Raw genomic sequence first — 22,259 nt, 5'->3', positions numbered from 1 at the left:
AAGGCTACGTCTACGACGTGGACAAAGTTCTGTCTCTTTGACGGTACCAAACTGAGAGTGATAAAGAGCAATTGACGCCATCCTTGCATTATTACACTTTTTTACACGGGGTATTACATTTAGCATTAAAGAAGAAATTATGGAAAATATCAACAAAAATTCAGCAATATATGCGTCTGTAGATATATTTCCCAGAATATGTACTTTCAGAAAAGGAAATAAAAAAAGAATTAATTTTTCTAAGGTTTTTCTCTTCTAGGAATTACGTAAAGCCGATTATTTAAATTGTCGAATCGAGATTTTGTCAATCGTCACATCATCGGTTAAATAATTTTCTATATTTCTTTTTTCGAATAAATTCTTTTCACCGATCGCTGGTACATAACTTACTCGATATACATTACCGATTCGTTGATAATCCAAAATGAGTAAGAAAAGTAAAGGAAGCTTTATCCCTGTTTCGCAGTTGTTGTCGACAACAGAGTTGTCGAGTCTTTTAACGCGAATCTAAATGTACATAATGTATTAAATGTTGCGCAAAGTCGCGTGGTTCTAAAACAATGGGTATCCATCTACCTACCAACTAAAATAGCAAGAACACATCTTGATATGCAATTTTCCGAAGGTGGAATTTGACGAGAGAGCTGAATGGAGTGACCAGGTCGCTCTTTGGATCTCATCAGAGAATCAAAGGGCTAGGATTTTTATTTATGGTTAAAAATAGGAAATATTTATCTTAGTAAACTTTCAACGTCAGAGAATACGAGGCAAAGATTTATTATAGCATGTGTTTCAATTATGCTACTGAAGCTAAAAAATGTGAACAAATCATTTATAAAGAGACTTATTTATTGCATGAATGGCTACCATTTTGAATACAATATATAATTCCGAATCATTTCAAAGCAATATAAATGATCAAATTATCGAATGAAATGAAATGTCGAATGATCGAAACAGCGTAATTTATAAAGTTATCGAAACAGTTGATTTATAAAGGATTTGATTTCAGTTGCATGATTTAAGAAGATGTGGAGAAAAGATATTTAAAAGATTTAGATGAACATGTAAAATATGTATGTAGATATAGATCTTGATCTCTAGATTATAGATAAGATATAGATCCCAAATTTTCTTGAAAAATTGATCTTCTAAGATGAATAACACAAACAGTGCCATTTGGTTCCAAAGAAAAAATATATTTAGATATTCTCTCGTTTAAATGCATCACCCTATGCGCGCGCATGTGCGTATTGGCAGAATCTTCCAAACTTTAACATTTTTAGACCTGCAGAGCTGTAACCAATAGAATTTCTTTGATACGTTTTGTCCCGCGACAGTGAGTCGAGTATAACAGTATACCTCACGGTCATATCAGACCGAATTCCCCGAAGAAAAGGATAGATTTAGAAAAATAATTTAAACGTACATAGCATAATATTATCAACGGCATAAATGTCATTGAGAGATTAAAATTAGCCATTTCACTTGTCTTTAATACACTTGTCTTTAATAATTGATCGTTTCATTACGCGAAATTTGATTAAAATATCGATATCCCTGCTAACCCTAAACTGCAATTAACTAGGCGATGGGAGTTTCTTAAAAAGAAATATAGACACAGGGTGCCTTAATCGTTTGCACTCTGGAGACGAGTAACGTTAAATAAACTTTCGTGTAACAACGAAATCGATTACTTTATTTTGAATGACATTCGGATCAAATTTCGATATTACGAAACATTACATCTTTGACCAAACGTATGCCTTTACAATTTTAAAAGAAGAATTACGAAAGATATGAAAAACTGAAAAATTCAGAGAAAAAATGGAAAAATTTCACATTTTTTATCACATTATTTAATATATTATTATATATCATATAATATATGATATACCATCGAAACGTTTTCAAAAGCCTGTTTAGATGTAATACATGTGCGTAAGCCATTCCCGAAATATGAACACTAAAATTTGATGTACCACCGACATTGTCCGATGTACACCGCGGAGTAATTGCACAATTAGGCTTAATATAGCGGTCCTAAAAAAAGACCGAGAGTGATCGAGTAAAAGCATAGTACTAATAAGAACTTTAAACTAATAAATGTTCTAATTCTCGATCATTTACTTCGATTCGCACAAGTGTATTCATCTTCGAAACGAACTCTCGACTTTTCTTATTGTCAGTGACTATATGAAGTAACAATGTAACACGCTTCAACGGATCATGTTTCACGTGTTACGATGTCGTTGGCTCAACTCGGTACGCGATATTCTTCGATCGATAGATCGAGTCGAATTAGATCTGCAAAAGATAATTTTAAATTGTGCATAAACAAGATCTCCACTGATCCAGACCCGGAGAATCACGTGACATATAATTTAGAAACGGTACGATATTTTTGCATGAATATCAATTGTACATACATTTTATCGATAACAATATTACTTTGCAGTAAAATTCCTTATAACGATATTGATGCATACGAAATGTGATTTTTTTCAAGTAAACCTGTAACACGTAGGTTTTCTTCGAAAGACTATGAAATAATTTATCTCCTTGACCTTTTTACGCTTTCACGAATATTTCGTTTCACCATTAATTTCTCGAATATTTTCATTATTATATTTCATTATTTTAACTTACGTTCACTAACTTACAAATTCCATGAAATTTGTTCGTAATGGTATTAGATTTGATTAAACCCCCAACTTGGGAGGCCCCGAGCCGTGATGACGGTATATCGAATTAATAAATCGTCTAATATTTTACAGATATTTTACTGGTCACACTTATTATACATACCATTCTGGCTACTGATGATATTGCATGGTCCGAATTTCTGGAAATGGTTCTTAGGACCAGGTATCGTATACCTACTGGAAAGAATACATCGAATTGCCTGGTCTCGCTCGCAACTGGGGAAAACATACATAAGTTCAGGCCTTCTCTTACCATCGAGAGTAACACACTTGGTTATAAAGAGACCTTCGCATTTCTACTTTCATCCTGGCGATTATGTCTTCGTCAATATTCCGGTTATAGCGCGTTACGAATGGCATCCTTTCACCATTAGCAGTGCACCAGAACAAGAAGGTTTGAATAATTAATAATTAACAATTAATAATTGTAAATAAAACGTAATAAATTTACAATTAATAATACCTTTTATATACATATGCAATGCGTCGTATCGATGTATTACGAAGATCGATACTCTCCATTTAGAAAATTCATTTGTCCATTAGAAAATTTTTAAATAAACGTTTGCAAAAACTATTTATAACATATTGGATTAAAAATTTTTCTCGAAACACTCGATGAACACGTGTGTACGCTATCGGCGAAAATCGCTACTATCGCTAATCGTTTATTCTTAGAATCGCAACATAAATTGTGAGAAAAAGAAAAGAGAAAAGAGAATGTTTTAGTAACATCTTTAATTTTCTTTCTATGCGAACAAAATTATGCATTTTTGTTAAAATGTCCCTTTTGCTCAAAGAAATTCCCTTTATCTCTAAACTCTTTTACTAACGAGAACTGGACATATTCCGCGAATCCTGAAATAAGTTTTCAAGTGTCTCTGATCTTACGTTACTCCGTACTTCTTAAACTAGTTGCCAAATTCTTTGGCATGTTGTACGGAATGTACGAAAATTAATCGTCACGACCATTATAGCGTGATTCGACACTGGAAGATCGATAAAGATCCGTTGAAAAAGCTAACCGCAATATAGTCCTCGATCATGATTTTCTCGGTGAAACTCTTTTTCTCGTCACATCGTATTTTGCTCATTGCAAAAAGGAAAGTATGTCTGAATGGAATGTTACGTGTTCTCGAACCATGTGAAAGTCAATATTTCGACTTATCGCATGGAGATGCATTGGATGGTCAATATTTTCCGCCAAAACACTAAATTCGATGCGAACTCGATACATGTGAACCACTTGACATTGGAAAACATAAAAGTCCGCTGCTTCTCCGTGTAATAAGTTTAAGTACAATATTTACTTTTTATTTTTCGGAAGAACGGTTCATTCGCCTATTAATGTTACTTTCGGACATATTTTCCTTCTTGCGACGAGTAAAATACGATGAAAAAGGAATTTCACCTCGAGAATCATGCTCATGAACTATTTTATTTCTAGCTTTTCAAACAGATCTTTATCGATCCTCGGATATCGAATCAAGCTGTAATAACCGTAACAATTAATCTTCATACATCCTATACCTAGCTTGTATATATTCAAATACGAAATGCGAATAAATCGGAATTTTGACTTTCGCGATAAAGAAAAAGTTAATAAATTTGGTAAAAAGATACAAGTAAAGGAAACGTAATGATAAATATAATATAACGAAGAAACGACGTATGTATGTGTCACTTTTACACACCATTAAACATTGAAACGTTTACTTAATGTTAAACAGCTTTAGATGTTACACGTTGGAAGTTTCGAAACCGATCAGTAGATCTAAAGCTATTTTTCTATGAAAACGTTTTTAAAGTCAGTAAAAAAGAAAAAAGTAAGTAATTATAATAGTAATTATAATAATTACTTCAAAATATAAAAATACATAATGACAAGTGATGAACAGTGATATGATTACACACTCGAATATTTCTTCTGTTACCGAATTCAAAATTGTAATTCTAAATGCTGCAACCGGTAAGCTGCGATAGTGCCGGTCCTTAGGGATTTTACCTACAACCTTGCTATATTTCAACAATTGAATTTACGACCTAGCTATATCGTGACCGCTGCGATACATTGCTTAACTGAAAAACTGGAAAACTGGAAAAGATTGTAAATTTACTAATTTTTTTGTTAACGTGAAAATCAAAATTTTGATTTATCCGTATCTTCTACTTACGTATATACATGTCGCATAGAAAGTTTGAAATATACAGAAAGCTATGGAAAAATTTAACCAAAGGAATGAACGAAAAAAGTCAATTTTAACTTTCGGCGTAAAAATTCTCTTTCCAGTCGGTACCAAAGCTTTCGATTACCACCACTCGATGGAGCATACCCGAATTAGTTGTTAAAATTTTGTTCATTTTTCATAAAGATCATTTCCCTTTCCTTTCACAGAATTGATCTGGTGGGTCTAGAACACTCTGTATATACACAGAATGACATCGGTTGCACAGTAGCCCCCGCGTAATCGTCGATCGTGTCAAATCTGTTAAATTTCACATCGATCGACCACGGCTGCCATTTCGAACATTAGCCTAGATCGTACGTGATATGTGCGTAAACGTTTAATAAAAAATTATGTCATTTACGGTAAAGCAGCATCATCCTAGATTTCCAGGGGAAATCCGGCTTAGTTCGACAAAAAATATAACATCGTTTGACTTTTAAAGCATTATCTCGTTATAAGTAGACCACTCGATAACGGACAGGAGTCAGTTTTAAGTTACAACGAAACAGTCCTCTATTTGGCACGTCTTCCGGTTCTTTCACGCAGCGAGTGCGAGAAACTGCGAATGAGCGATCACGTACGAGGTGCAGGCGATTATTCGATCGAAGTACACTGTATGATATTTTGGAAAAGAAGGCCGAAGTAACCGATATCTCGGGCGCGAGATTTCTGGTCTGGCTCGCTCGTAGCTAGTCTCATTCTCCGCGCGATGACTATCATAAAAAGATACGGTACTGGATAGCAAAAGTCGACTTATAACAAGGCAGGACTGTACATGTATATTATTCTGTTCAGATGGGAGCCCGAACCTGACCCCTTGGGTTTACAAAAATTCACTGCCGAGAAAAACGACAAATTTCAGCATCTAATATTTCCTGCTTACTTTTCATAGGTTATATATGGCTTCACATACGAGCAGTGGGTGAATGGACAAACAGCCTTTATTCGTACTTTGAAAAAGAACAGATGAAACTTCAGAGGGAGAATATATTTTCCATCGATAGTTGTAACAGTGGGACCCTCTCAAAGAAAATGTAAGTCGCATATCGTATAATCTTATCCAAACCTATCTAAACTTCAATTAATCGGATAGGATACGGGTTGATATCATGTGATGCTAACAAATCACATTTTTATAATACAAACGCCAATACATAGTCTAGAATCTCGATTATTCAAACTAATTTAACGACACGGATGTGCCGATTACCATATATTTTCCGATAATAGAACACGCGAGTGCTTTCTTCGCGTTAATTTTTATATATCGAAAATTATATGTAGGATGGGACCTTACAAGTTTCATCAAAAAATCCTATCTCAATGAGCCTTCGTTTCCGAGATATTTTGATTTAAAGTTTTTGATTCTACGCATCTAGTAAATAAATCCAAAGTAAAGTAAATAATCTTTATCAAAGTAAGTCGTGGATAAGTCGATAGGGTCTAATACAACTTTCAACTGAAAAAATATTTTATTTATTTTTGCATTTAATGTTAATCCTGTATCAGTCGTAAAATAAAAGTATAGTAATAAAATAGCAGTATTTATTGCATATATTTTTCCGTATTAGTCATTATCGGGTGAATTCTGTATTAATCGTTCATATCGCCACTATAAACACTGATAGTTTTCGGTTACATTTCAAGCAATCGTTAAAATAACGATTAAATATAACATATAAATATAATATAATAAAATATAAAAATATATAAAATATAACAGTAAAATATGAAAATAATGCCTGGTTATCTAGCAAGCATGTCCACATACATGCTCACTTTGGGCATCCATACTATATGTTCCAAACCATTCTCGAAAACCAAGACCCATTGTGAAGAAAAAGAAAAAAAAACTAGACTTTCCTGATATTAGCTATATATTGATAGATATTTCCACTTTCTTCCTCCTTTCTTCTCTTTTTTAATATCACATCTCGCTTTCTCGAAATAAAACATTTCATTTCGAACAATTTTCCATTGCAAACATCTATCGTTGGAATGTAGAACGTGTTAGGATAGGAGAGTTTTCAGATAGGAGAGTTTTCATACAATAAGAAATTGAGAAAACGGAGATGCAAATAATCGAGATTCTATTGTATTATATCTATTTATAATGCGAGATTAACGAAATTTCCAGAAAAAAACCAAGTTTTAATAGTTTCATTGTTTCACATGTTTCTCGATACAGATCGCTTAAAGAAAAGGAAGAACTAAATGTTAACGAAAAGGCAATTTCATCACCGGTCACAACAAACGCAACTCATGGCGCTTTTGATAATCCTATGTTTGTTCCTGATAGCGAGAAAACAACCCAGTTACCACAGTCTACAATTGGTACACGCTGATTTTTAACAAACTTTTTAATACGATTTAAGATTCAAGATTCTTATTAAAATCGTTATGTTTCAACATTTATACTTAATACTTGCAATTATCATCTCAATTTTTTAAAATTTTTTAAAACGATCATGATTTTCTAGAATTTTATTATAATTTATTCGGTAATATATTACGGTAAATGTACAGTGATTCACAGACGTATTCTCATTCGCGGAACGTTTCCTTCCACTTACTTTGAAAATGGACTTTGAAAGTAAAAGAAATCATACATCTTGCGATATATCGATGAAGATGGTTATTCACGTATTATTAACTTTAATTGTAACGACAATCTGTTAAATGTGGCTTTATTCATCGATCTTAAATTACGATCGATAATTAACTACATAAAAATGGTAAAGGCAAGGAAAAATTTGTCGGAAGGTAATAATCCAGCGTAATAAAAATCGGGATTAAAGTAAATTATGAAGAAATTGCGAGAAACTTTAATCTCGTAAAAATCAAAATATTACAAATGTCTCGATTTTAACTTTATTCGATATACATCGCTTCAGATTTTTATCGATAAAGATTTCTGGGCTCGTGTTATAGAAATATAGGAATCGTTTCAAGTTCATCAAAGTTCACAATTAAAGGAATACAAATATTTCTGTGACTCACTGCTCAGCTCACACGAACAGCTCGATGATATTCGCGCAATTTCTTTTTCCAATGCTCCTAACTAATTTTACGTTTTTATCCATTAGCACATTGAAAAAATGCAACCAAACATTTGTTTCGGAATGGAACTTTATAATTTTAACTGTGCTATTCGATACAGCATTCTCGTATCTCGTATCATATCTATAAAAAGGTATCGTACGAAGGCATTCATACTCTCAGGCTAGTAATTGAAAAATTATTCCAGTTAAAGATTATTCATTTCTTATCTGCGATATGTAATTTTTTATATCTCTACCATTATACATTGTTGTTGAACGTTTTGAACGTCTTAAACTAACAAGATGAGTACACGTACATTATAGTTTTGAAATATTGCCGCACAAAGAAATAAAGCGGTATTATTGTATATTTGAGAATAGCAGTGTCTTCGTAACTTGTATTTCAATACCTATGATATTCACTCGAAAATTATGCGCTGAAACAGCATCTTGTCAAATAAAGGAGAATAGCTGTGCCGCGTAAAAGAATTCATGGATCGAATTTTACGGAATTGCCATTTTAATTTGTCTGAGTTAAATTTCGATTTTTTTTTTTCTTCGAAAAAAAACTCGGATGCGATAATTCACTTTTCCAAAGACGCCTCGTCAAACCCTATACATCAAACGTTTACACTGTAGCGTAATTTCACTTAGAATGGCTAACAATAGCTCTTCCAATAGCCACCAGATGGTTCTTATATAGTTTCCCATTCTAAATATAAGTCCGACATACATAATTACGTAAATTAGATTATACCTTAGAGATTTCGATAATATTTTGATAGATCGTAGAAATCAACATTTCCAACAACATTTTTTAACCCTCGAATAGCCGAGATTAGATGAGCCGTAGATGAGCGACGCAACGAGCCGGCACCGGGTCGCTTTTGACCTACAGTGAGTTACGTAATTATATACACACACGCAGAAAGCGATAGGAATATGAAGGATAAAAGAAGTAATAAAAGATTTTTCAAGTCTTTTATTTGAGATACATAAAGATTAGACCATAAACGCACAATACTATGAAGAAAATAATTTCACGTAATAATAATTTCATCTAGTTATAAAGAAATGAAATGAGACGATTCCATGTATCAATTGCCATCGCATAATTATTGGCATACATTACAAAAATTAATAATATTAACAATGTTAATATTTTGTAGAATAATGCTGTATTATGCCATTCCTCTTCTAATTTACTTTGGAATTCCGCTTTATTAATTATCGAATGCTTTCGTATTTTTATATCTAATCTGTCCCATACCATCTCAATGGGATTTACATCGGGTGATTGATTCATGTGGTGTATTTACGTTTTTTGGACAGTGGTATAGCAACCACTCTTGAATAATATTCGATTTGTGTTTGGAGTCTTTATCTTGATATAATTGGAATTTTTCAAGGATTTCCAATTTTTGGATACATTGCTTTAAATTATTCTTCAGTTTGCTCAAGTATTCCATTTTATTCATTGCTTCTCATATAAATTTTTAATTTCCTACCGCGTAATAATTGATATATCCCCAAACCATAACGTGACCACCATCGTATTTGACTGTTGAGCGAATATTTTTAGAATCCATTTCTCTGTTCGTTTCGATTTTTGCCATACTTTCGTATAACACTCGTCACAAAATATCTTCAATAAAAAATTCTCCAGATTTTCAAATAAATTTTTTTTGCAAAATCCAAACTTCCATAATATTCTACGGACTATTTCATTAGAAACAGTTTTATTACAAAAATGCTGGACCTCGAGATATTAATTCGTATATTATTCGTAATAACTGATTCTTGGATTTGGTTTCACATTTCGAAGAATAAAACGTTTTTCTGATGAATTTAACATATTTTTCCTCTCACGTCCAGGTGCGTTTTCAATTCTACCTTCAACTTTAAACCTTTTAATAATATTTCGGACAGTTGAAAAACTTTTGTTTACTATATTTCCAATTTTTCTATATGATCTTTCACTTTTTCAGTGATGAATTACTAAATTCCTTATATCTAATTGTAAGTTAGTTTCTTTACGTTTTCACGCCATACTGGAACGTACTCTCTCTCACTCTCTCTTTCTCTCTCTTTCTCTCTCTCTCTCTCTCTCTCTCTACGCAGTGAGTTGTTTGTTACAGCGATAAGAGCTTGCAGACGTTACCACTCCGCTGCCGCTCAAATTTCGGGTCACCGATGACCTGGTGTCGGCTAGGCGAACGTTAATACATATTACCCTCGCTCGGTTTTAGCTTTTTCAAGTGATCTCGAAACATTTCCTACTGTTTCATTGAATTCTGCTTATATGTACGCATCTTTGAAAGCGTATGCATAAACTTATGACCGACGTTTATCTATTGTTCTTATCTACTATAGTTCTTAGATACTATATACAGTGACTCACAAAAATATTCGAACCCCAGGGTATGTTTGAATTAATCAGATCGTATCGCAGATACTAATAAATGGATCGTGTTCACTACTTCTTCTAGTGATAAGACATTTATTCAAGTAAACATAGACATATGTTTTATATAATAAATTTGTATGGATTTATTGTAATAAATTATAAACGAAATGATACCTTATTTTCACGTCACAAAAATATTCGGACACATTGTACGTTTACGATATTTCTCTTCCCGAGCAGTTAATATTTTTGCAAGTTACCGATGAATGTTTACAAACATAGCTTTAGCCGACGATGTTACTACAGTATCCCTCAGTATTGAGCTTGAAACAGGATGAAATGGGTCGTAAAGGAAAGAATACATCGTTTGATTTACGTCAATTAATAATTTTTCATCGTGGGAAAGGAAAGTCTTACCGCGACAATAGTTCTTTACTTAAAATCAGTAAAAGTACGGTCGCTGACATGGTTAGGAAGTTTGAGGATGAAGATCGTATCGACTTTATTCCTCCAACTGGTCAACCAGCCGCTCTAACTGCGAGAAAAAAAAGAGGAATGGTTCGAAAAATTAAAGTAAATCCTCGATTAAATGCTAAAGCAAATGCTCGATTGGCGGCAGAACATTATGAAGAGGCAGGAACACAAGTTCATCCCGAAACAATTCGGAGAACTCTTAGGCAAGACGGGTACAACGGCCATGTCTGTAGAGAAAAGCCTTTTATTAATGAGGCAAACAGGAAAAAACGTGTATTATTCGCACGAGAATTTATTTCAAAAAAGGAATCATGGTGGGACAACGTTACATTTGCCGATGAAAGCAAATTTAACATCCACAATTCAGATGGAAGAAGAATGGTGTGGCGGAAAGTGAATAAACAGTTCTACCATCGAAACACGAAAGGTACTGTATAGCACGGCGGAGACAGCGTGATGGCTTGGGGCTGTATTTCGTCCAAAGGAGTTGGCAATTTAGTTTTTATTGACACCATCATGGACGAAAACTGTTACTTGCAGCTACTGAAAAGTAATTTATTAAATAGTGCAGAAAAAATGGGAATTCGCAACAATTTTAAGTTTTACCAGGATAACGACCCCAAACAGAAAGCACGCATTGTACAAAAATTCTTGCTTTATCGTTGCCCGAAAGTTCTTCATCCTCCACCACAATCGTCGGATCTCAATCCGATTGAAAATTTATGGGATAACTTAGATCGCGGAATACGAAAAACACCAATTAACTCAAAAGAAGAATTAAAACAAAGGTTGCTGGAAGAGTGGATTGCTATAAGTACGAACTATTTGGAAAAAATCATTTATAATATGCCCAACAGATTGAGGCACGTATCGAAACAAAAAGGCTATGTGACAAGATATAAAAAAATGGGTTTATGTAAATAAATTAGGGTTATATAATGTTATATATGCCAAGTGTCCGAATATTTTTGTTACGTGAAAATGGGGCATCATTTTGTTTATAATTTATTATAATAAATCCATGCAAATTTATTACATAAAACATATGTCTATGTTTACTTGAATAAATGTCTTATCACTAGAAGAAGTTTTATATCGTCACTAGGTCGGTCTTAGTTGACGACGGTTAATAACGGACGGTTCATTGGGGAAGGTTGTGTATAGTGGACTGTATTTTAGTATAACTCTCGGATAACTCTCCTGATCTCTCTTCGTGACTGCTCTGCCGGTGGTTATATATTCTTCGTCTTTATGCTGATTGGGGGTGTATCCTAGCTCCAGCATCTTTCGGTGGCGGTGGTTGTTTAAACAATCTGGGTCCCCATGCCCGTCGTCTCCGGAGTGATATATAGTTGCTTGCTAGGGTTTACCCAAGTGGAGGATTAGGTGACAATGAGTGTAGAAAAGTCAAGGGACGCTGACAGTAAGGACATAAAACAGAGCCTTCACTTTTAGCTTTACAGTCCTGAACAAAGGGATGAGCGTAGTATCGAAAACGACCTTTCACGAATTAACAGAAGTAGTGAACACGATCCATTTATTAGTATCTGCGATACGATCTGATTAATTCAGACATACCCTGGTGTCCGAATATTTTCGCGAGTCACTGTAGGTAGGTATTAAGGTGTTAACGGGTGAACGCGAATTTGACCGGTGATCTACACGTCTCAGTAGGTGTATTTACTTGTCCACACAGTTCTACCGGAGCTGCGTACCGACAGCGTGCATGGTCTATCGCGAATGCGCGTAGTATGTAGTAGCTTCCTTAAGCCGTTTAAACTTCACCCAAAGCTGTCTTTTCGGTAAACTCGCACGTTATAATCTTTATAATGTTTTAACCCAAAACGTTATTTTTCTTAACCTTTCGAATTCATCTGGGATTTTATCTACTACGTACAGACACTCAGAAACGGCGTAGATAAGCAGCGAGCGCATATTGACAGAAACGCTATCGTGAATACGCGTACATGCAAATTTAATCGAATGAAATAGTAGCAGAAGTTTTTTGCCAATTTTTCGGAAGCTGAAAACAAGGTTTATACGTAGTAGAAAAGAAAGTTGTTATAAATTCAAAATGTTGATTTCTAACGAGATATAAAAATGTTCATATAATTACAAAATACGGAAACAAACTACTCTGTCACTTTCAGTTTTCGAATAATTCGAATTTTCGGAAGAATTTTGCAAATTAAAATTTTGATAGAAAAAAGTGTGTGAATAATCACAGTTGTGATATCTTCACTATCGCCGAATGATTGCAAGTAGAATGACAACGATTATTTACGTAGTACTAAACGCTGGAATGGCGGGAATGGCGGATATGGCAGGAACGTCGGGAACGCGTGCACAGAACTCCATTGAATTGTAAATTACATTCTGTCATACGTACATTATCTATTGAAAAAACTACTATTATAAATATTCTATTTCATAGATGTATACATATATTTTTCATGCGTATGTAGCCGTAGCGGACATCCATAAAAAATCGAATCAGAAGCTGCATCATTCTCATCTCGTTCACAAGATGCCTTTGGAAAAATCTGTTTCGGTACCTAATATACTGGCAAGAAGGAAGAATAGCGCAATATTAACGACGTAAGTAGTCGACGTTCGAAAATTATAAAATAACTATCTATACATATGTCTATGTCTGTTTTCTAAAATACATATATCATGTATCTCTGAAGTAATATTGTAATTAGCAAGATTGTATAAGATTGTAAACTAAATGTATAATTGTTGGAACTTTCTCTCTTTTAAAATTATCGGTCAGAAGCTGTTTTCCCTGGAAAGTGTCGACCTAAAATCTGTCGACCTCGGTTGTATGAATTCTCATTGTCTGTTGTACGTAAGAAGAATAATCTTCTTGCATGTTCAATGCTAGGATTGGCATTTTCATATTATAGCGACGATCTACGATCCTTGTACATCGGGCATTCCTTTAAAACGTGCTCGATTGACTTTATTAAAATGTTGTCTTTCAGATTCCATATTACATATTCCGCGAACGTCTTTTTCGTTTACAAGCTAGCATATTTGTACTTGCACTAGTGCCTGCCAGCTAGTCTTTCAAGCCGTGTTTCAAGCCTATATCATTTCTTACCATTTCTCCGCTTTTCTAGTATTCTACATATGTATGCCCTCCCTTTTATTCATTCATTGCTCGCTCTTTTATTATTTAGTGCCCTCCTTTCTTTTCTATTGCTCTTATTTTCCTATCTACATTTCTTATCCATTTTTCTACCATCTCGCACCCTCTTCCTTCCAAAACTTCTTCAATTGAAATTTCCCCTTCCTTTACTTTGTCACAGCTTTCTATCATATGTTTTAATGTGCTCTCCGCTCTGTTACATAAAATGCACCTTCTTTGTTCTTTTGCTATCCAACATCTATTGTTCCTTTCGAAGTTCCCGTATCTCGCCCTTGCACGAAGTCTCTGGCTATTACCACTTCCTGCCTTATTTAAATATTTCGGGCGCTTTAACGTGACTATGTATTTGTAATATATATTATACCTCGACTCTCTAATCTTATTATATTTCAACTGTCCTTGTAATTCTTTATCTCTTTTCTTAATTAAGTCTAATATATCCCTACCTCTTTCTTCTAATATTGCCACTTGTAACCGACTTGGACCATACATTTGGTAAAATTTTTCTTTATCTCTCCAGCTACTAGTTTGGTATCTGCCACTCTCCTTTTCTTTTAAACATTTCTTGGCTAATAACCTTCCACACGAGTTCTTTATCCCTGCTTCAAATTTGACTGCCCTAATTCCTGCCCTATTTGCTATCCTGTCCCTTTTTATTTCCTCTAATACTATGTAGTTCGAAGTGCTCCTTTCTAGGCCTAAACACCATTTTGCGTAACGTGTCTGCACTACCTTTAAACTATTTAGGTATTTCCACCGAAAAATTTCCGCTCCATATAACATTACGCTCGCCACCAGGCTATCGAACATATACATTCTCTTACTGAATTCGTCCCTAAATTTTCTTTCACCAATTCCCCATATTTGTCTCATAATTACATTAGTCTTTTTTACTCGTTCCTTTATGTGCCTTGACACTCCTCCGTTTTCCTGCAATTTAAACTCCAAATATGTGAACTCCTTCACCGTTTCAATCATCTCACCTTTCCATTTTCACTCTTGTTTCTTTTTCCTACCCCGTCCTTTTCTAAATATTAATTTTGATTTATTTACGTTAAGTTCTTTTTCTTATCTAGGTACTTTTCTAGTCTCTTCATCGAAAGTCTCGTATTCTCTTCATTATTAGCTACCATTACCATATCATCTACGTATGCTAGCGTATGAAATTTTTCTTTTCCCACTGTTACTCCTCCAACTTGCTCTTTCCTCATTTCTTCTTTTAGCTCGTGTCTGACACATACAGATTGAACAGGGTCGGACTCAGTATACATCCCTGTCGTAGCCCATTCTTTGTCCAAAATTCTCCTCCACATTTTATTATGTTTATCGTTTCCTCGTACACCTGTTTAATTCTTTCAATCATTGGTTTACTTATTCCATTCTTTTCCATAACCTTCCAAAGAATACTTCTGTTTACTTTGCCAAATGCCGCTTTTAAATCTATAAAAAACGCTACAATCCCTCCCGCGCCCCTTCTTTTCTAATTCCCTTTCCACTATATCTTGAAGGATAAAGATGTTGTCCAATACCCCTTTCTTTGTTTCCGAAATCCTGGCTGTGTTTCACTTAAGATCTCAATCTTTTCTATTTCCTTTCCTAGTCTCTCGTTTAATATTGCTGCATAAATTTTATAAGCTCCATTCAGTATCGACATCCCTCTGTAATTTTGCACCACACCCTCATCTCCTTTCTTCTATACAGGCATAATAATTGCTCTTTTCTATTCTTTTGGTGTTCCTTCACCGTTCCAGATTTTTCTTACCAACTCTTTAAACTTCGATCTTGCATTCCCTGCACTGCATATCCAAACTTCCCTCGGTACATCGTCGCTATCTACTGCTTTCTTTTTTTTCATTATTCTAATACCATTTTCAACCTCTTCCTCTTTCAAACCATATTCCCCTTCCCCTTCTCCTTTCACGTAGTTTCTACCTTCACTCCGCATCACCTCTTTAGATCCATTCAGCAAGTTTATAAAATGCTGTTCCCATGCCTTCATCTCTATACTCTCTCCCCACCTCTGTCGTATCATCCTTTCCCTATTTATGTATTTCCAAATTTGGGCCTCTGTTTTAATCTTTCTTATCTCTTCCATTTCTTGTTGCTTTACTTTCTCTCGCTTCTCATTACACGTTTCCCGAAATCGTTTCTTCTCCTCTATGTATTCTTCTCTTGTAATCTTCCCTTTCTTCCATTTTGTATATTTACTTTTTATCTGTCTTTTCGCTTTTTTACATTGCTCAACCAGTCATTTAAAATATCCTATCCTTTTATTACTCCATCTGATTTCCTTTGTTCTCACGCTCGCTTTTATTCTGCTTACTAATTCCTCCCAAGTATGTTTTGTATTCCCGTCTGATAGTTCCCATTCGCTACATTTCTTAAGATAATTTTCCACATCTTCCTGCTCCCAGCATACAATATTTTTTATTTCCTCTTTTCCTTTTTATATTCCCCGGTTCTTCACTCCCTTCCAGGCTAGACATAGAGGTCGATGATCTGACTCCGTTCTATTTTCTATTACGAATTTCTCCACCTCTTTCAAACTCTGTGTATTTAGCAATACATAATCTATTACTGTAGCTCCTCTACTTCCAATGTAAGTAAATTCTCCACTTTCATCACCTTTTATGTTTCCATTAGCGATATGCCAACTCCTATCTTCGGCTAATTGCAGCAGACACTCTCCTTGCTTGTTCTTAAGTTCGTCCTTGGATTTTCTTTCCTCTATCTCTTCCTTACCGTTAACGTTATTAGTGCCCACGTACAATTGTCCTTCTTTCTCAATCCTTGCATAAAAGTCTCTCCCTAGTGCCAATTTGCTGTCCTCTCCTTCATCTTTTACTATCCTCCTTATTTTTCTTTCAATATTTTCCATTTCTCTGTTACAGTATACATTCCACAGTCCATACATTCCACACCTCTTCATTTATCATTAACTTTCCTCCCACTATTTCTTCCTCTTGTACCACCTTCTCGTCCGGTTTCCACTGTTCCTTCACTCCCATCAATGTACCCCCCAACGCTGTTCCTTTTCTTTCATCCTTTCTCGCTCCCTGGTGTCTCCATATGTATCCTTTCGGTAACCTGCCTCTTATCTTATTCCAACTCTTCTCTTCCACACATGTTTCCACTATTCCTACAAAGCCAAAACCCTGTAAATAACTCTGGAAGTCTGCGTCCTTCCCTGTCAGTCCTGCAACGTTCCAGAATAGCATTTTACCTCCTCTTTTTCCTTCAATTATTCCTTCTTCCTATTTCATCCTCTTTTCTTAGCTCTGATTTAAAAATTTGGGTTTGTTTCTTTCTTGTTTTCCACCATATTTTTCCAACTCCTCCATACACCATCCATTTTAATCCTTTGGTATCCTACCTTTGCTTTCCTGCCCTTTTCTCTCTCCAATTTCGCTATCTGTCTCAATCTCTGTTATACCCCCTTTTTTCCCTGGTTAAGTCCCGTTCAATGAATATGTTTGTATTCCTCGGTGAACTTTTGTTCCTCATTATATCTTCTTTTTGCTTCCAACTTTCACATTTTGCAATTATTACTTTCCGATCCTCTTTTCCCATCTCCCTCATCCATTCAAAGTTCACCCTTACTTTCAAATGTTGTCGCAATAAATCAGGCACCTTGTTGGATGACTAACGACTAGTTGGCCCTTAGTCACTAGAAGGACCAGGTTGATAAACGCAGACCTATTTCAGAGTCCAAAAACAATTGACTCATTCCCACTTTCACTAAGGGCCAATGGTCATCTTCACCCCCCAAAGTCTAACATTATATAAGGGCCCGCAAAATTTGCGAAAGCACAGTTTGAGGACAGTTGCAATATAGATTCGGCACAGTTTTCAGTACAGTTCCAGTTCAGTTCAGTCGTCCGTGATGTCCGCTTGGCGAGCTTGGCTGAGGGAGCCGAGCAGCCAGCGGCACCGGCCCGTTGGAGCCGTGCTCCCGGTGCTGGACGCCTGGGTGCGCAGCGGCAACCGGCACACGTTCCGGCTGACACAGGTGCTCTCCGGACACGGTTGTTTCGTGGAGTTCCTGGGTCGGCTGAGACGTGAGAGGACGACGCAGTGCCACCACTGCGGCGAAGAGCGGGACACGGCGCAGCACGCGCTGCAGGAATGTCCAGCGTAGGCTCGCGCGCGCCGTGTCCTCAGTCGCGTTGTGGGGCGGGATCTTTCGCTCCCCGCCAACGGCCCCCAGATGACGGAGAGCGCGAGCGCGTGGCGGGCGATGCCCTACTTCTGCGAAGATGTTGTGCTGCAGAAGGAGGCCGCAGAGAAAGTCCGCGAGCGCGCACATAATGCGGGCTCCTCGCGCGTAGGGCGGTGGTGGCTGCGAGCGTGGCGTCGCACGGCGTCTCGCCTGCATCAGGCGGAACGTGTGCCGGCAGCCGCTACACGCCCAAGCATCCAACACTGGGAGCACGGCTCCGACGGGCCGGTGCCGCAGACTGCTCGGTTTCCCCAACCGAGCCCGCCAGGCAGACGTAACGGACCGCCGGACCCGGTGCTTCAACGAAACGGCCCCGTCGGTCGGAGCCTCTCCGCCCCCCGGTGGAGGAGTTCGTACACGCGAGCCTCCCTCCCAGCGCTAGTAGGTCGAACGGCGGGATCCCCGCCAAGACCGTCGCCGTCTCGTGAGAAATCGTGCGATAACCGCGCACGACCCTGATCGCCATTCTGTGGGCGATTCTCCGAAGAATCTCCCGACTGCGCGAACTGGCGGCCAGATCGTTCGCCCAGATCGGAGCACCGTAAAGAGCTTCTCGGGCCTACCCTTCTTTACCCTGCTCGTTTGTTCGGTTCTTTAAATAACTTACCGGTTTCCCTTCTTACCGACCTATCCGCTATATTGTCCTTATCTATTTTGCACTCACTTAACCTCTAAAGCTCTATTTAATTTTCGCCCTTTTCTTTATGAATATTACCCTCCTCACATTTACACTCACGTGCTACCTTCGGTTTGATGCTCTATTCCTTTTTATACCTAATCAACACCCACCAAACACTATTCCTACCTTCTAATTTCGCTCGCTTCTATACTCCTAACCAAGTCCAAGTACGCGTAATATTTCAATCAAAAAAAAGACATCCTTTCCGGCAGACGCTCCGCTCTAAGAACATGAGTTACTTATCAGTAGTACTTATCAGTATTATTCAAGGGCCGAGAAAGGCACATAGCGCAAAAGATTTAAATTAAAATTAAAATAAACTTTTAGGTCCTTCCCCTTGCAGTATCAATTTTTAATATTTTCATTTTGCCCGGCTAATCGATCAAATTAGACGCTACTAGTGGAAACAGATCGTCCGCAATAAGTAGCTCTATTCTCCTTGTATCGTTTATACGCTCTACTTCGACCGAAAATCTTTTCGATATTAAAGGGTGCAATACCGAAAATAGTGTTGCAAGGAACGAGTCCTTTTACAAATTTCCTTCGATTTCGATTTGTTATAGTAAAATTAAATAGTAAAGTAAACTCTACATCCTAACGATGTGGGGGCGATCCCTTCCCTTGCGTTTTATCTTTTGTCTCCAGTATGCTGAAGACGACTTGTGACCTGCGTGGCCCTAAACAGGCCAGTTCTAACCGTTCGCCCTTTCAATAAAGATCTATATAGTTTTTCCACCGTTTTCACTGTCTACTATTCCTTTACGTTATAACGCGATTTAACACGATTTAACACGATTGACTTCCATTGATTTCGATTGTCCTAATAACAAATTTCCCGTTCCTATATTCATGTCTGCGTCTTCGTATATCCTTTTCATATGCGGTAAATATGCAGTTTAGTGACTTTGCCCTAAATGCGTCTTTTTTTCCGGTTTTTTAACAAAAGGCTTTATTTGTGCCTCAATAAGAAATATAGATCGGGGCAGCTTGAAAAAGTTACTAGTTTTTTGATAAAAAACAAAATTGTTAAAAACTTCAGAATGCATGGGTCTATCCCTATGATTTTTGAACAGGTTTTAGAGGACGAGATTCTGAACAAATTTTATCTGAACAATAATTGCCTCTTGGCTTTAATTTCCTAGATATTTGCAAAAATTGTTCACACTACCGCATCGACTCCGCCATTACGTGTTCCGTGAACGTGTCGTATCGGTTACGAAGGATCGCCGCTCATTTCCTTCTATAAACAAACCGCGGCGGTTTAATATTATTGGGATTATGGGTAAAAAGAAATAACTATCTGTATTTTACAATTCAATTATCTTTATTCTTTCCTATGGAAGGTATATCTCGAGTATTCTGATTGTTCGCGTAGAGAGTAAAAACTAGAGTGAAGAAAAAAGGGTATGTGATCGCAGCTCGTCCTGGTCCCCTAATCCTTATCTAACGTGTGAAATAAACACTTCACGCGTTCCCGGAACCTCTTCGGCGCATAGTTTATGAATATATCTATTTCTCCTGAGAGATTAATTTTTGTATATATATATATATATATATATATATATATATATATATATATATATATATATATATATATATATTAAAATCTATGTCAACCATTTCCACATGCACCACTCCAAGATTATTGATAATGAGCGAAATTTCCAAATCAATGTAAACAATTGTAAATTGGAAAATTGGAAAAAAAGTTTGGGTTACCTTAAATCTATTGCGAAGCCAACCCATGAAAACAAAGAATCTGCATGATTTTGAAAATTATTCTCGATTTATCATTCTCGATTTCCCGGTGAAGAAGCGGTGACGAAACGCGAAAGGATGAAATTTATGCCTTTTCTCGTGTCCGTCATGCAGACATCCGTGCTGGACAACTGTAACGTTGTTAAATTTGTCCACAAATAATACGTGTGTTATTGCCAATAACTTTTAAAATGGCAGTTTCTGATTTTTCGCACCAGTGACAGTATAGATACATCTATCCGTTTAATAAACAACGTTTAATAAACTATTTTAATAACAAAACGAATTTATTTCGACTAAGATATTACACTATGTTTCCGTCAATTCTTCAACTCTAATTCTCAAACACACGATTCTCTACTCATTACATCTCGACTGCACGCATTCTCTCTCGCCCGTGTCCGTGCACACTTATTTAAAGTTTAACACTCTCCCTTTTCATACACGAGCTCTCTTCGTTGATCACTCATTTCCCATGCGACCTCGCCCTTGGTGGGCCAAATACTTGAGAAACTCGGACACATGCCTAGACTTTCGTTCATTGCTTGTACTCGACTCGGACATAAATATCTCACGCATACAATCCCTTGCACGTGGTTATCCGTCCGTCCGCACGCACTCCAGACATCGCCCCGAACGCCCCAGCCGAACCCGATACCGCATCTAATACTATTTCCTTTGCTAGAGTCCTTTCCAGCTCGCAATACCACAGTATTATATAGTATACAGTATAGAGTATATCTCTATTATCAAACCGAAAATATGAGACAGCCATTCGAATAATCGAGTAACTCTGCTTTTATTAATTAGAAGACCTATTTAACAAATTTCTTTTTTCTTTGATCAAATTACTTCGTCTTCAGCTGGCTGCTGAATGATTTTCTTTAACCTTGTTATTTCGTCTGCCGTGTTTTCTGCCTATCATTCGAACATCTTAAACATGTTTCTAGAGCAACGAATCCCTCTGACAATAAACCTGTAGCTTTCTCTGTTTCCTCTCCTTCTTCTGCATTGTTCTACGATCTTCTGCATTCCGTTTATTTTCATTAGATTCATTCATTAATTTCTGCTGCAACTTCATTATCGCTTACGTAATTTATCTTATCTCTATTTAGCCATTCAATTATAATATTTTTGTCTGAATTTCTATACCCTGTCGTACCATGTCGCCTTAAGTCGTGAGCATTTCATTATTTCTCGCAGATCACGTATCAACAGGTCACATATCAACATTGTCACAGATTCCTCGGTAGTTGTTTCTATACCATTATATTCCTTTTTATACCCTTGTTGGATGACTAACGACTCGTTGGCCCTTAGTCACTAGAAGGACTTGGCTGATAAACGCAGACCTATTTCAGAGTGCAAAAACAATTGACTCATTCCCACTTTCACTAAAGACCAATGATCATCTTCACCCCCCCAAAAACTAACATTATACAAGCGCCCACAAAATTTGCGAAAGGACAGTTGCAGCACAGTTTGAGGACAGTTTCAATATAGTTTCAGCACAGTTTCAGCAGAGTTTCAGTTCAGTAGTCAGTTCAGTCAGTTCCAATTTCAATTTCTGTTTTGTGTTTTTCCTCTCCGCCGA

At 36.6% G+C, this 22,259-nt stretch overlaps 1 protein-coding gene across 1 annotated transcript in view; it reads left to right on the top strand.

Annotated features, from left to right (window-relative positions):
- Nox (NADPH oxidase) overlaps positions 1–22,259 on the top strand; it is a gene marked incomplete at its 5' end in the record, with an annotated part of 74,075 nt that overhangs the window by 41,519 nt on the left and 10,297 nt on the right. Inside the window, 4 exons of the mRNA XM_017897617.1 lie at positions 2,778–3,099; positions 5,826–5,967; positions 7,122–7,273; positions 13,327–13,453. Of these exons, the coding sequence (XP_017753106.1) occupies positions 2,778–3,099; positions 5,826–5,967; positions 7,122–7,273; positions 13,327–13,453 (743 nt within the window). The remainder of the gene's footprint in view (positions 1–2,777; positions 3,100–5,825; positions 5,968–7,121; positions 7,274–13,326; positions 13,454–22,259) is intronic.

The sequence above is a fragment of the Eufriesea mexicana genome, unplaced genomic scaffold, assembly GCF_001483705.2.
Source record: "Eufriesea mexicana isolate 0111107269 unplaced genomic scaffold, ASM148370v2 scaffold4744748272, whole genome shotgun sequence".
Classification (NCBI taxonomy): Eukaryota; Metazoa; Arthropoda; class Insecta; order Hymenoptera; family Apidae; genus Eufriesea; species Eufriesea mexicana.
Note: the sequence above shows the minus strand (reverse complement) of the source record. Positions and strands in the feature narration are given on the sequence as shown.